This window comes from Centropristis striata, chromosome 12, assembly GCF_030273125.1.
Source record: "Centropristis striata isolate RG_2023a ecotype Rhode Island chromosome 12, C.striata_1.0, whole genome shotgun sequence".
In the NCBI taxonomy this organism is placed as follows: domain Eukaryota; kingdom Metazoa; phylum Chordata; class Actinopteri; order Perciformes; family Serranidae; genus Centropristis; species Centropristis striata.
This window is the reverse complement of record NC_081528.1, coordinates 30,574,218-30,586,048: the sequence shown is the minus strand read 5'-3', so window position 1 is coordinate 30,586,048 and position 11,831 is coordinate 30,574,218. Positions and strand designations below refer to the sequence as shown.

Below are 11,831 nucleotides of genomic sequence, written 5' to 3'. Positions count from 1 at the left end.
ATTCTTTCCTTAGTACCTGTTAAAGTTTCTGGATGTGTATACCCAACACTGTTTATCCTGGGTGTGGCTCAGGTCTTGAGACTGACAATTCATTCTTAACTTTGAACAAAATAATCTGAAGGCATGGTCCACTTTTTATCCCTTTTTATGACTAAATTCAAGTAATCGTCCGCAGAAAGAAGATCAGGGGGGGTAGACAGGGTTTGAAGACCGTCCATTTATATTTATTGTCATGTGAAATTTACCCAGAAAAATAAACTGGGTTATTTTGGATATATTCAGCCCACCATAAAACCCATAGAATGAAAAATCAAACCAAATACACTTGCACAAAACCTGTTGTCTTCTCTTGTTGCCCTGGTCTAATTGGTTAAAAAGAAAGCACGCCTTAATCTGAGGAATACTCGAGAATGAATGACGTCATCATACGCTGATCCGTGTAGTAGTCGGCGGGTAGAGGGCCAACGTCACACCGAACGAGCAGAGTAAAACTATTACGTAATACTATAGAGATGGTCCACTGCGCTATGAATGAAAGAACGCGAGTGACACCTGGTGGTCATCAGTGTGTTTAGCTGATTACAGTAACAGTGCTTTCTATGATTGGAAATACCTTTGTACTAATTTTCATGTTACTGAAGCTCCATCATTTTGCCTTATTACACCGCACCTTTCCCTTCCTAGTCAACTCCAATGTTTATTTTAATCGGGAGGATTCATTTCTATAGATATTCACATCCCAAACAAAATGGAGTTGACAAATTTATTTTAGGGTTTGGCAAAAAATATTTACATATACACACAATATATAAATTTGACCACCATCTGGGATTTTCCCCTCCATATTGTTTATGAATGCCTCACAGATAAAATACCGAATTGTACTAGGGTCCATTGTAAGCAATACTCCAAATGGACTACTCTATGGGAATGGGTCTTTTTCACACAAGACATTTGACATGTGAGGTCACAATAGAAAAAAATTACATATTTGATTTATAAATCCCATTTTACTGCTTCAGTTTAAGGGTTCTGCTTGCTAGATTTCCATCACAGCTTACCAAGACACTTGAATTAAAAGTGCCAATAGCTTCATTTATGACACAATTCCCTACTATGACAGTAGTTTCATAGAAAAGGCACAAGAAAATCTCTTTCAAAGTGTCCCTGTGGCCACTGCAGTCCTGGGGGAAGAGGAAGAAGAAAAAAAAAATATAGACAAGTTATATTGAGAATGTTTTTATTCAAAGTTTACTCCCCTTAGTGCTTCCAGTACACCGTACAACAGCATTATGTGAGCTGGGTAAGTGCAGTGGAGGGTGCTCGATGATGAAGAGTAGCACGTTGCCATGCCAACGACAACACTAGGGTGGGTGTGTCTGATACAGTGAAATTAGAACCACAACTTGTCCACCAACTTTTTTTTTCTTAGTTTTAAAACAAACAAAAAAATTCAAAAATAAAAAATCTGAAAAGGGATTTTACAGTAAGGGGGCAACAACTTCCTGTCCACATTTGGGGGTGAGAGAGAGATTTCAGTCAACAGGTTAGAGGTCATCTTCTTCATCTGGGAGTGCTGTTTGTGATGCAACCTGTACCGAACAAGACAAAAGACCGTCAGATCCTTAAAGTAAATAGTTTTTTGTATACTTCGCTCAGTGGAAGAGGCTTCTAGATGCAAGTATTCTATAGTGTCACCTTAACAGACATTAAACCTTTATGGTGATACTCACTTGAAGCTCTTCCTCGTATTTTGCAGCAAGGCTTGGGTCCATTTGGACCTCTGGGGGAGCGAGGGCAGGCATTGCCACAAACTCCAGGTTGGGATCGCCGATCAACTTCCTTGCTAGCCACAGGAAAGGTTTCTCAAAGTTGTAGTTACTCTTGGCAGAAATGTCGTAGTACTGGGGACAGAGGAGTTTATTGAAGTTAGAAATTATAGTTCAGATCAAAGACTCAAAGCAATGTGTCCTGCCATTACACACAATTAGTGTGTGCATGTGTTGGACACCTGTTGATCATTTTTGGAGCATTTCTTACCTGCAGGTTCTTCTTGCGGTGAAACACAATGCTCTTGGCTTTGACTTTTCTGTCTTTGATGTCCACCTTGTTGCCACAAAGGACGATGGGAATGTTCTCACAGACGCGGACCAGGTCACGATGCCAGTTGGGCACGTTCTTATAGGTGACTCGAGAGGTGACATCAAACATGATGATGGCACACTGAGCTGTGGAGGTAACACAGAAGTTTTAACACATTATTCAATAAAGATGGTTTAAGGTGTTCATTTAAATATGTAGTGATTGTGCAGATTGTTCAAAGGTTTGGACACAAAAACACCATGTTGAGGATTAAGAAGTGCACCTTGAATGTAGTAGCCATCTCTCAGGCCTCCAAACTTCTCTTGACCAGCTGTGTCCCACACATTGTACCTGATCTGCCCTCTGTTGGTGTGAAAGGAAAGTGGGTGCACCTCTACTCCCAGGGTAGCTATAATTACAAGCAAAGACATCATGTTTGAGTGCAAGATAGAAAAAAATAATTAAAGATAGAAGTGTGGACTTGTACAACTGCTAATTAAGAAATAAATAAAATGGCAATCCACATTTAAATTGCACACCTCCCTTCTTCAAATCACCTCTCTGAATTAGATTTGGTTTTAAAAAAGGGGGCTACATGAAAAATTATTAGAGTAATAAAGTGCAACAAAAATATCTAAGATCATATTAAGACAAACTTTAAAGTTGCAAAACCCAGTAGTAGAGTATATAATATAAATTTGCCATTTTCTTTGTTATTGTAACCAAGAAACATTCTCAGTAGGACATTTGACTATTGAAAAGCCAACTTGTCAAGAATACTCTTGTGAAAGACTATGCAGTGACACAATTTCCAAGTAATTTAAAGCTCAGCACTGCAATTTCTTGTTACTTAAGGGCCGATATGTACACAACTATACATTTATCCAAAATGCAGGGAGCTCACATTATAACCCAGGGCCCAATAGTGGGCTCATCTGGCTAAGTGACATTTAACAGTTAACAATGACAAACATCAGACTCCAGATAACTTAGTTAAACAGCTGTGTCATTCACTTCGTAACACTGAGGTACTCACCAACATATTTCTTCTCGAACTCTCCTGTAATGTGCCTCTTCACAAAAGTAGTTTTTCCGGTGCCTCCATCTCCTACTAGGACTAACTGCGGACGCAGAGAGAGACAGCACTTAGTTTAGACTGGTTGGTACTGGTTTACACACTGAACGTTAGCACAGCCAACGTTTGCCTAAGAACCACAAAAACATGTCTCTGCACTTACAGGGCAGATGAAACAGAACACTGGTCATATTATAAAGACACCCCTTACCTTAAATATCGCCACCGGTACACACTGCCCATGTCCAGTTGAGTCCGCCATAGTTGCGATTTATCTAAGTTAAACAAAACAAGGCGGGATGGTTAGCACGTTCTCCGAGCTAACGTTATCCTCTTGTGTGCTAGCGTTAGACTTAGCAAGAGAGCAATCAGTACGTTATGCTAGCGAGTTTAGCAAATACCTGATTTGACGCCAATAAGGGGAAATGTCTAACTAATGGGGCCACAGTCCCGATTTGATAAAATCGGTTAATTTGACGCAGTCTACTTTACAGCCGTTACCTAGCGACGCCACATTCTAGCGTTTTCTACCCAAACGAACGTTCCGACGCATCATTGCCGTTATGTGTAACGTTACGTTTGAATATGTGCAAATTAAACTGTATGTCATACCGATACGTGTTACGCAGTGCACTGCATTTCAGTGCAGAACCGGATAAGCTTGCTTCGGAACCCGTATTTCAACGCAGCCGGATGCTAGTTAGCTAACAAGCTACTACCGTCTGAGTGCGCCATACGAGGAGAGACCGCACTTTTTCTTGTTCGACTGGAACAATCGACCCGCTAACACCACCCAACGTGTTCCATGTTGCGGCTGATGGCCAATTTAAACCGCTACTTTACATGCCCCAGTGACTCTACGCACACAAAATTGGTTTAGTCAACAATGGTAAATACACTAGAGATATATAAGCGGGTCTCTAGAACAAAGCACTAAAATGAGGGAGAGCTGAGCTTGCTAACCTGTTAGCTAAGCACGGCATGGAAGCCATTCTTTTCACCGAGCTAACGGCTACACGCTAGCATCAGAAAATTAATGGCCTAATTTAGTTGCTCAAGCCTCACATTGTTACACCCACCAACGCCACGTGAGCACGTATCATACCTTCAAGTTTCCCCTTGTTTTAACTGACTTTCACGACAAACACAAACTTGAAATAGAGCGTGGCCCGCAATGAGAGAGGAATATTGAGACTCACCGGTGTCACTGCCGAGAGAGAAAAGAGGTAAATGGCTGCGTTCGCGGGAGATTCAGCGTGGACTATGAGTCAGTTTCCGCCCATATCATGTGATCACGGCAGCGGTAAAAACGCATTTCACTCAGATGGTATTCACAGACCATGATTCAGCATGTCTATTCGTCTTTAAAAGACACGTATGTCGAGTTGTGGAAAAGAAATTCCGCTCTTTTACGTAATTAAATGTAGCAATGCTGCAGGGCCCTACATTCAAGATCGCACCCGAGTAAAAGCTTCAGATCAAAACACGTATAAAGTACCAAAAGTGAAACCACTCATTATGCATTATGGTACATTTTTCTTTCATTAATTGCATTTATATGCTCATCACTTAAGTATTACAGCTAGAAAATGCTGGGCGGATTTTAAGTACTTTGAATATTGCTGAGTACCTTAACCTGTATAATTGTTGGTTTATTTATATTTGTATAAAAATGTGAATCTGAAAAGTACCCTTACTAAAGCTGTCACAAATGTAGTGCAGTAAAAAGTACAATATATATTCTCTAAGTAGTGTAGAAATAATACAGTAGCATAAAACAGAAATACAAGTACATAAAAATTGTAAAGTTATGTTTAATACTGAAAAAGTGCACATAGTACTTGAGTAAATGTACTTAATTACATTCCTCCACTGCTAGTAGCTAGAACATTTGTAGACATATAGACCAAGTACACCCAGCATTAATAAAGTTGTTTTATTCATGACAAATTCTAAGCAAATATAATTATGAATAATAAGTTATTTTTATGTTAACTTTTTCATTATAGGATTGCAACTACTGATTGTTTTTCTGATTATTTGCTCCATAAATCAATCGTTTGGTCTTGATATCAGGAAATGATTACAAAAATGCCCATCCCAGAGACCAATATCAAAACAGAAATACCAGCAAAGTGGATTTAATTGCATGTTTTATTCACCAACAGTCTATTAATTGTGATATAAAACAACATTACAGTTAGATACATGATTTAACTAAATCAATTAACTATTTAATTGATCAATTAACTGTTTTAGCACCAGCTGTAATGCAACAGGTGGAATAACAGTTAATGTTTTAAAAACATGATTTATTTCAGTATCTGGATATTACATCCGGAAAAAAGGGTTTTTAAAGTGCAGGAGAAAGGAGCCCATTACAGACAGTGCATAGGTTACAAGGGTTTAAGACTATAGAGCTAACATCATAAAGTCCTACATCATCCATCTTTACATCACCAGACATATAATTTGTGCGTGATTATATTGTTTTCTCAGTGCTGACGAAAGAATCTATGGCTGCAAGGCTTCATTGCTCTTTTGTAACTCTTTGGAATATTTTAAAAACTATTTAATCTCTTTAAAGCATAGCAGGACGATAAGATATATCGGGTTTTTTTGTGGGCAGTGTACAGATCTATCTGTACAGGTAGTCTGCTTGTATGTTGGCTGCTATCTCAGACTCCCATCGGTCACCATTGTTGAGCAGCTTCTCTTTGTTGTACAGCAGCTCCTCGTGGGTCTCTGTGGCGTACTCAAAGTTTGGACCCTGAGAGAGGGATTGATAAAAATTACACATTAAAGGTCTGTAGGTCATGTTTTACATTTAGGTGTTAATGGTGGGTTGACTGCATATTGGCTTGCATATTAGCATAAGTACGAACTTGGTATACTGGCATTTGACATGCTATATACTGGTTGATACTGAAAAAAATAATACATTTTACCCTGCCAGCAGCTACTGTGCTTTAGCTCCATTTAATTTCTTATTCAGTGTACAGGACAAGCTCCTTACCTCAACAATGGCATCAACTGGACAGGCTTCCTGGCAGAAGCCACAGTAGATACACTTGGTCATATCAATATCATATCGTGTAGTTCTTCTGCTGCCATCAGCTCGAGTCTCAGCTTCAATGGTAATGGCCTGGGTTTCACATAGGAAGGAAAAGGAAAAGGAGACACATTCAAAGTCAGATGGAACGGACACATATTTTGGCATTGACTTAATCACAGCCCAAGAAGCAGGTAGTGTGAGACTGATAAAGTATATCCGGTGGGGATAAACCATAGACTGAGTTAAGATAGATGGCTGGACCTCTCCCCATAAGTGGAGCTAAAAAATCTTGATCTCAATGCCTTAGATCTTCAGAGATTAAGATTATTTTCTCCTAAATGTGTTGCCTCCATTCACCACACATTTTTATGTTTACCGCTGGCCAAGGCCACTGCTCAGGACACTTTATAGTAAACAAGATCATCCTACAGTGAGCTCAGAATTTGCATCAACAAACAAGGGAAAGCCAAAAATGAAGAGAGAAAACCCCAAAGAGCTGCTGACAATGAATAATATGCGCTAAAATACACAACAGAAATACTGCACTATATAGCAGAAATGGAGTATGTGTTTGTGTTTACCTGAGCAGGGCAGATGGCCTCACACAGCTTACAGGCGATGCATCGCTCCTCTCCATTCGGGTAGCGGCGGAGGGCATGTTCTCCACGGAAGCGGGGTGACAGAGGGCCCTTCTCAAAAGGGTAGTTGATGGTGGCAGGTTCACGGAACAGGTAACTCATGGTCATCCCCAAACCTGCAAGGTGTTCAAAGGGAGTTACAGCTGGGGGCTGCAGATCTCAGTAAACGTCCCTCATACTGGAAGAAACAGTACATTTGTTATGGACTTGTAAATAATGCTAATAGTGCATTTTATGGGGACATTTATTTCATTTTTAAACTGTGGAGTGATCTTATTGATGACTATAATGTGTTGCTACCTAGTCACTTGGACTTCTGCACCTCATGCTTGACATTTTGTAGTGGTTTGTAATTTGATGTAATAAAGCTAAATAAACTAAACTAGAAAGACTATGTTCAGTCTCAAATGCCAGTGAGCATGAATTGCAACAGAAGACTGATATTTGTGGAATTAATTAGCACTACTGTGCTCGTTGTAATGAAGGAACATGTCACCCAATGATTAAAAACATTATGTGTTTTAAATGTGTATTAAAAACATTTGTGTTTTTTACATGTTTTTAATAGTTTCTGGAGATATATAGGCTATAATTATATAATAATATATATATTTTTTTTAAAGATTATTTTTTTGGCTTTTTTTTTTTTTGGCTTTTATTGATAGTGATAGATAGAAAGGGGGTGATAGAGGGGAAGACATGCGGCAAAGGGAGCTCAGGCCGGATTCGAACACGACTCCGCCGCAGCAAGGACTCAGCCTACATGGTAAGCGCTCTAAGTGAGCCACTGGAACGCCCCAATAATAATAATTATTATTATTATTATTTTATTAATTATTATATAATTATATGAGGCTTTGACTACACAGACAATACTGCTTTAGATAGATTAATTGTTGGTTCACAACACCAAAAATATATAATAAGGCTAGGCATTTAAACTCAGTGCACGACATAGACTATCTTCACAATACCTCTAAAGAGTTCGGTCCAAAGGAGGGTTGTGGCAGCCCGGTCAGTGATGGACCTCAGGTCTGTTTGAGGCTCCTGAGCATTTACATACTCTGCAAAGCGAATACAGGGAGTGAGTAGTGCATGATTAGATAATTTCAAACTAAAGTCAGGTGTGGTCACTCCACTGGGAATACCATATCTGAATAGCTCTTGTTTTGTAGCAGTACTTACTGTAGCCCTCTCTCTGCACACTGAGACTGAATGGCCGGATGACACCAGGGCAATACCCAAATGTGCCTGGAGATACATACAAATGTGATTAGTTGACTACTCATTTTGTGCATATAGATATAATTGTTATATAGTTATTATTATTCTACCTGGCTTTGAGTAGAAGTGGAGAACACGCAGATTCAGTGCAGTGGACATCTGAGCAGAGAAGGTGTAAATCACATTTAAATAGTTTGAACTAATAGGAGGGACTAAAATGTACACAGTAGATACAGGAAACCTCCATTGATGCAACCCAGACAAAACCTCCTCACTGAAAACGAGGGAGGAGGGAGGGAGACTGCCAGCTGAGCACTTGCATCCTATAATCTTGCGCCCCAAATCCCGGCTGTTACGTCAACGGCGTACCACATTCACGGCATGCCGGCAAAATGGGAAGAAAGGGAACTACTCCAGTTAATACAATTTGGGGGCTTTCATGGACTATTCCGAAAGCGTTAACCATGTGACTAGACCAACTGCCACGCCATATAAACACAGAAGTAACATAAATTATTATTTTTTCAAATATTGGTAGGCGTTTGTTCACACGTAAAATCAAATATACAAAAACTGCAGCATAAATCTTTTAAATGGCCTGGGGGTTATTTTATCAAGTCGTACCTCGCAATGGTCTGTACGATACGACTTGAATGCATCATTACAAATTATATGACCGCTAGCAGAGTTTGGTAACGATGACTAGCTTAACGCCACAAACATGACCACGCAACGTCACTAAATGTTTATTCATTTTATTTTTTATTTTTAACTTTAATTTGATTAGATTATACATAGCCGTAATACCAAATTGTTATCCCTGGATAAGTGCATACCGTTACTGCAACAACGTCGCTTAACAACTTTACTATCACATTTCTAGTAAATTTAGTGGGATACGAATCACAGTTAAATTAACCCAAAAACGGTCTCTATTGTCAAAGCCTGAAATGATCGACAAAACTATACAGTTTGCAATTCCATTCACCCACTAGACTTACCTTTGTCACACGTTTTAGATGAGCAACAACCAACAGGCAGACGAAGGTCCCTGAACTGCGCAATTGTATTTATGTTGCATTCAATTGCTCCTCGTTAATCCCCCACTCTCAGTTAGAAAGTCGCAAAACAAATGCACTCTTGGTGATATTTTCTACTCAGAAACTACAGGTGAAAACGTTATTTTTTGCAGTGCACTGGTCAATTTTGAGATTTTATGTCTTTTTACATTTCAGTTTTATTTTAACCCACTTTGTCTATTTGTGTCTGTAGATGTCCCCAAAAGTTAGCTGCAATTTCTGATTTATGGAGTGATTAAAAGACACAAAATTATCTCTGTAAAAACCTCTGACTCTAATACGCCTGAAAAACAAAACAATAATTTTGAATCTGGCTATATCCAATGTAAGATAAGAGAAGAAATAAGATAATGGTTCATTTACATATTCAGACATAAAAAAATCAGAAAACTTATAACACAAAAAGCAATCCTTTTATTATAAGTACTCAACTGGAGAAGTGACATGGCGATATTTATTAGTAAAGAAACTTTAACCTATTCACTCTGTATTTAAATAGGAAGTATAATTTCAATATTTCCTACAGCAACCAGAAGCAGCATAGTTGTTGCTGATTAAGAGGAAGCACTTAATCATCTGAGTATATGACTTTTGGTAAACTTTGATGTCATGTTTGATTAATCATATTTGTGCAACTGAGAGAGAGAGAGAGAGAGAGAGAGAGAGAAAGAGAGAGAGAGAGAGAGAGAGAGAGAGAGAGAGATTGAGAGGAAGTTTGTCTTCCTCATCACTAGAGGATGTCACACTTCACCTCTTCAACAACCGAGCGATCAAACATGACGGAAATGTAAAAGGTACTGACATTTAAATGGATATTTTAAGATATTTAACAGGTTAACACGTGTTGTGGTTATGTTTATAGTTGGATGAATGAAATTTGATTTAAACTACTTTCCACTAAAGCTAAAAGAAGAACTGAGCGAGCAGATCTCAAGCGTGTGGTCTGAATTTGAGGGCTAGTAAAGCAGAACATTGTTGTTTCACATCAAGACGTGTACTTTACACACTGCTGCTAACAAAAACAACCTAAACACACTACAGGAAGGGCAGTGTTTTTAGATAGTTTTAAGGGATTTAACATCTTTGATATATCTACATGTAGAGGGCATTGTAAAGGCACTTTAGCCTCACATGCTGAATAATGAGAGCCACCTCTTCTTTGTCAGTGCGATGTTGAATTCCACGAGTCAAGCCCAGAAGAACCTCAGTGAAGAGGACGGCTCTGGGTCTGATGCAGGGTCAGAGGTCGGTCTGGAGCCTGAGACAGACCGGTTTGGCTTCATTCTGACTAATGGATCCACTGCTGGGTGAGCAGGTCCACATTTGTGCCGATGTACTGTTACTGGACTGTCAAAGAGCCTGTCACTGTTGTCAAAGCAAGTATACTGCTTCTCTGGTTAAAAAAAACTTTTTAAAAAAGACAAACACATTTGTTTTCTGCTGAAAAGCAATCTCGCTAATATATTGCAGGTAATTGAGTTTGTAACAGGCTGAGGGACCGGTATTTTAATAAAAATGCTTTTATAAGACAGAACAGCATCTGCATCCAATCCACAGAGCCAACTGGGTGAATAACACACGGCTCCGATTAGTAAAATGCACTCAAAAGACAGTAAATAGGTAGTAATAAGAGAGCTGCAGCTGCCAAACCATATATTTGAGAACACATGTACAGCATGGACCAAACAAGAGGAAACTGTTTCTGCCGAAGAGTGAAAGAAAGCCTTGTTTACACAGAAATTAAAGTTTGAACTTCACAGTGAGCTTAAAGGTATAATGTGTAACTTTTCCACACTGAAATGTCTAAAGACAACTAGACCTGTGTTATATAATTTGTTCAGTTGTGTACTTCGGTTATCCCAAAAGTTTTCAAAAAAACTCAGAGAAATCTGTATTTTAATCACGGAAAACAGTTTCATTTGGTTGCCTGCCTGTGGTGTTATATCACCTTTGTGCATGAGTCAGCCTTGTGGCTGTCTGCAAGAAATTATCATTAATTTACTTTTTATTCACTTATAAGCCACATTTTAGATAGGCAGATATTGATTTAGATATTGATAGTTTATAACTATGTATTTTAACCAGATAAAGAATTTTAGCCATCAGTCTCCAGGATATTAAGTTATCAGAGCAACAAGCTGAGCAAATATTTACAACAGAAAAAACCTGAAGCTCTTTAATTGAGTGCTTTTACTGGTTTTAATCACCTGGTCCGTTTGTTTTGAAGAGGAGGAGATGTCTGCAGGTATTTCCTAACTGGATGAGCTCACAGCAGTGACATCAATGATGATTATGAAAACAACTTACATGATTCCACACTCCTTCAAAACATAACTAAAATCTCTCTTTTTGTCTCTATATTTTGTTCTTGGCAGAAGGACAGATACATTTATGGTAAACATCCAAAAAAAAGAGACCAAAACGATTTAAAAGACAACATGGGGGAGCTGCAATAATGTATTTTTTATAAATATGAAGACAGGTGTAAAATACAAGCCACAAAGTGTGCAAACTAGAATTAAGTCTGAAACATGCTTAGCTTACGTTTCAGGTATTTTGGAATACTTTCAGATACCTGAAAACTCTTTCAGAATCAACTGACCACACATTTTCACAACATTTATGAAACTAAAAAATCTAGGGGATGGACCAGCTGAAGCAGTGTAAATTCAGGTTAA

At 38.7% G+C, this 11,831-nt stretch overlaps 2 protein-coding genes across 4 annotated transcripts; both read right to left on the bottom strand.

Annotated features, from left to right (window-relative positions):
- Positions 1–1,223: 1,223 nt before the first annotated feature.
- Positions 1,224–4,440, bottom strand: ran (RAN, member RAS oncogene family). 3 transcript variants are annotated; one of them, XM_059346709.1, is made up of 7 exons: positions 4,357–4,440; positions 3,369–3,432; positions 3,119–3,203; positions 2,366–2,491; positions 2,041–2,228; positions 1,734–1,904; positions 1,224–1,592 (listed from the first exon to the last, which is right to left on the bottom strand). In XM_059346709.1, the coding sequence occupies exons 2-7, from the start codon at positions 3,417–3,419 to the stop codon at positions 1,548–1,550; spliced, it is 666 nt and encodes a 221-aa protein (XP_059202692.1). In that variant the 5' UTR covers positions 3,420–3,432; positions 4,357–4,440; the 3' UTR covers positions 1,224–1,547. The 3 variants fall into 3 exon arrangements, with proteins under 3 accessions (XP_059202692.1, XP_059202694.1, XP_059202693.1); XM_059346711.1 differs by lacking the exon at positions 4,357–4,440 and adding an exon at positions 4,263–4,280; XM_059346710.1 differs by lacking the exon at positions 4,357–4,440 and having other exon boundaries at positions 3,369–3,655.
- Positions 4,441–5,078: 638 nt separating this feature from the next.
- Positions 5,079–9,120, bottom strand: ndufs8b (NADH:ubiquinone oxidoreductase core subunit S8b). Its single transcript, XM_059346712.1, has 7 exons — positions 9,076–9,120; positions 8,185–8,233; positions 8,036–8,101; positions 7,825–7,914; positions 6,794–6,966; positions 6,174–6,302; positions 5,079–5,927 (listed from the first exon to the last, which is right to left on the bottom strand). Exons 2-7 carry the CDS (start codon positions 8,231–8,233, stop codon positions 5,796–5,798), a joined length of 639 nt encoding a protein of 212 aa, XP_059202695.1. The 5' UTR covers positions 9,076–9,120; the 3' UTR covers positions 5,079–5,795.
- Positions 9,121–11,831: the final 2,711 nt, after the last annotated feature.

Bases quoted from the DNA above. Each gene is read 5' to 3' on its own strand.
- ndufs8b (XM_059346712.1), bottom strand. From the start codon at position 8,233: ATGTCCACTGCACTGAATCTGCGTGTTCTCCACTTCTACTCAAAGCCA. The intron at 8,102-8,184 runs GTAGAATAATAA...ATGTATCTCCAG, and splicing joins CCACTTCTACTCAAAGCCAG to GCACATTTGGGTATTGCCCT. The intron at 6,967-7,824 runs GTATTGTGAAGA...AACACCTTGCAG, and splicing joins TTGGACCGAACTCTTTAGAG to GTTTGGGGATGACCATGAGT.
- ran (XM_059346709.1), bottom strand. From the start codon at position 3,419: ATGGCGGACTCAACTGGACATGGGCAGTGTGTACCGGTGGCGATATTT. The intron at 2,229-2,365 runs GTGCACTTCTTA...TTACCTCCACAG, and splicing joins AGATGGCTACTACATTCAAG to CTCAGTGTGCCATCATCATG. The intron at 1,905-2,040 runs GTAAGAAATGCT...CTCTGTCCCCAG, and splicing joins ACCGCAAGAAGAACCTGCAG to TACTACGACATTTCTGCCAA.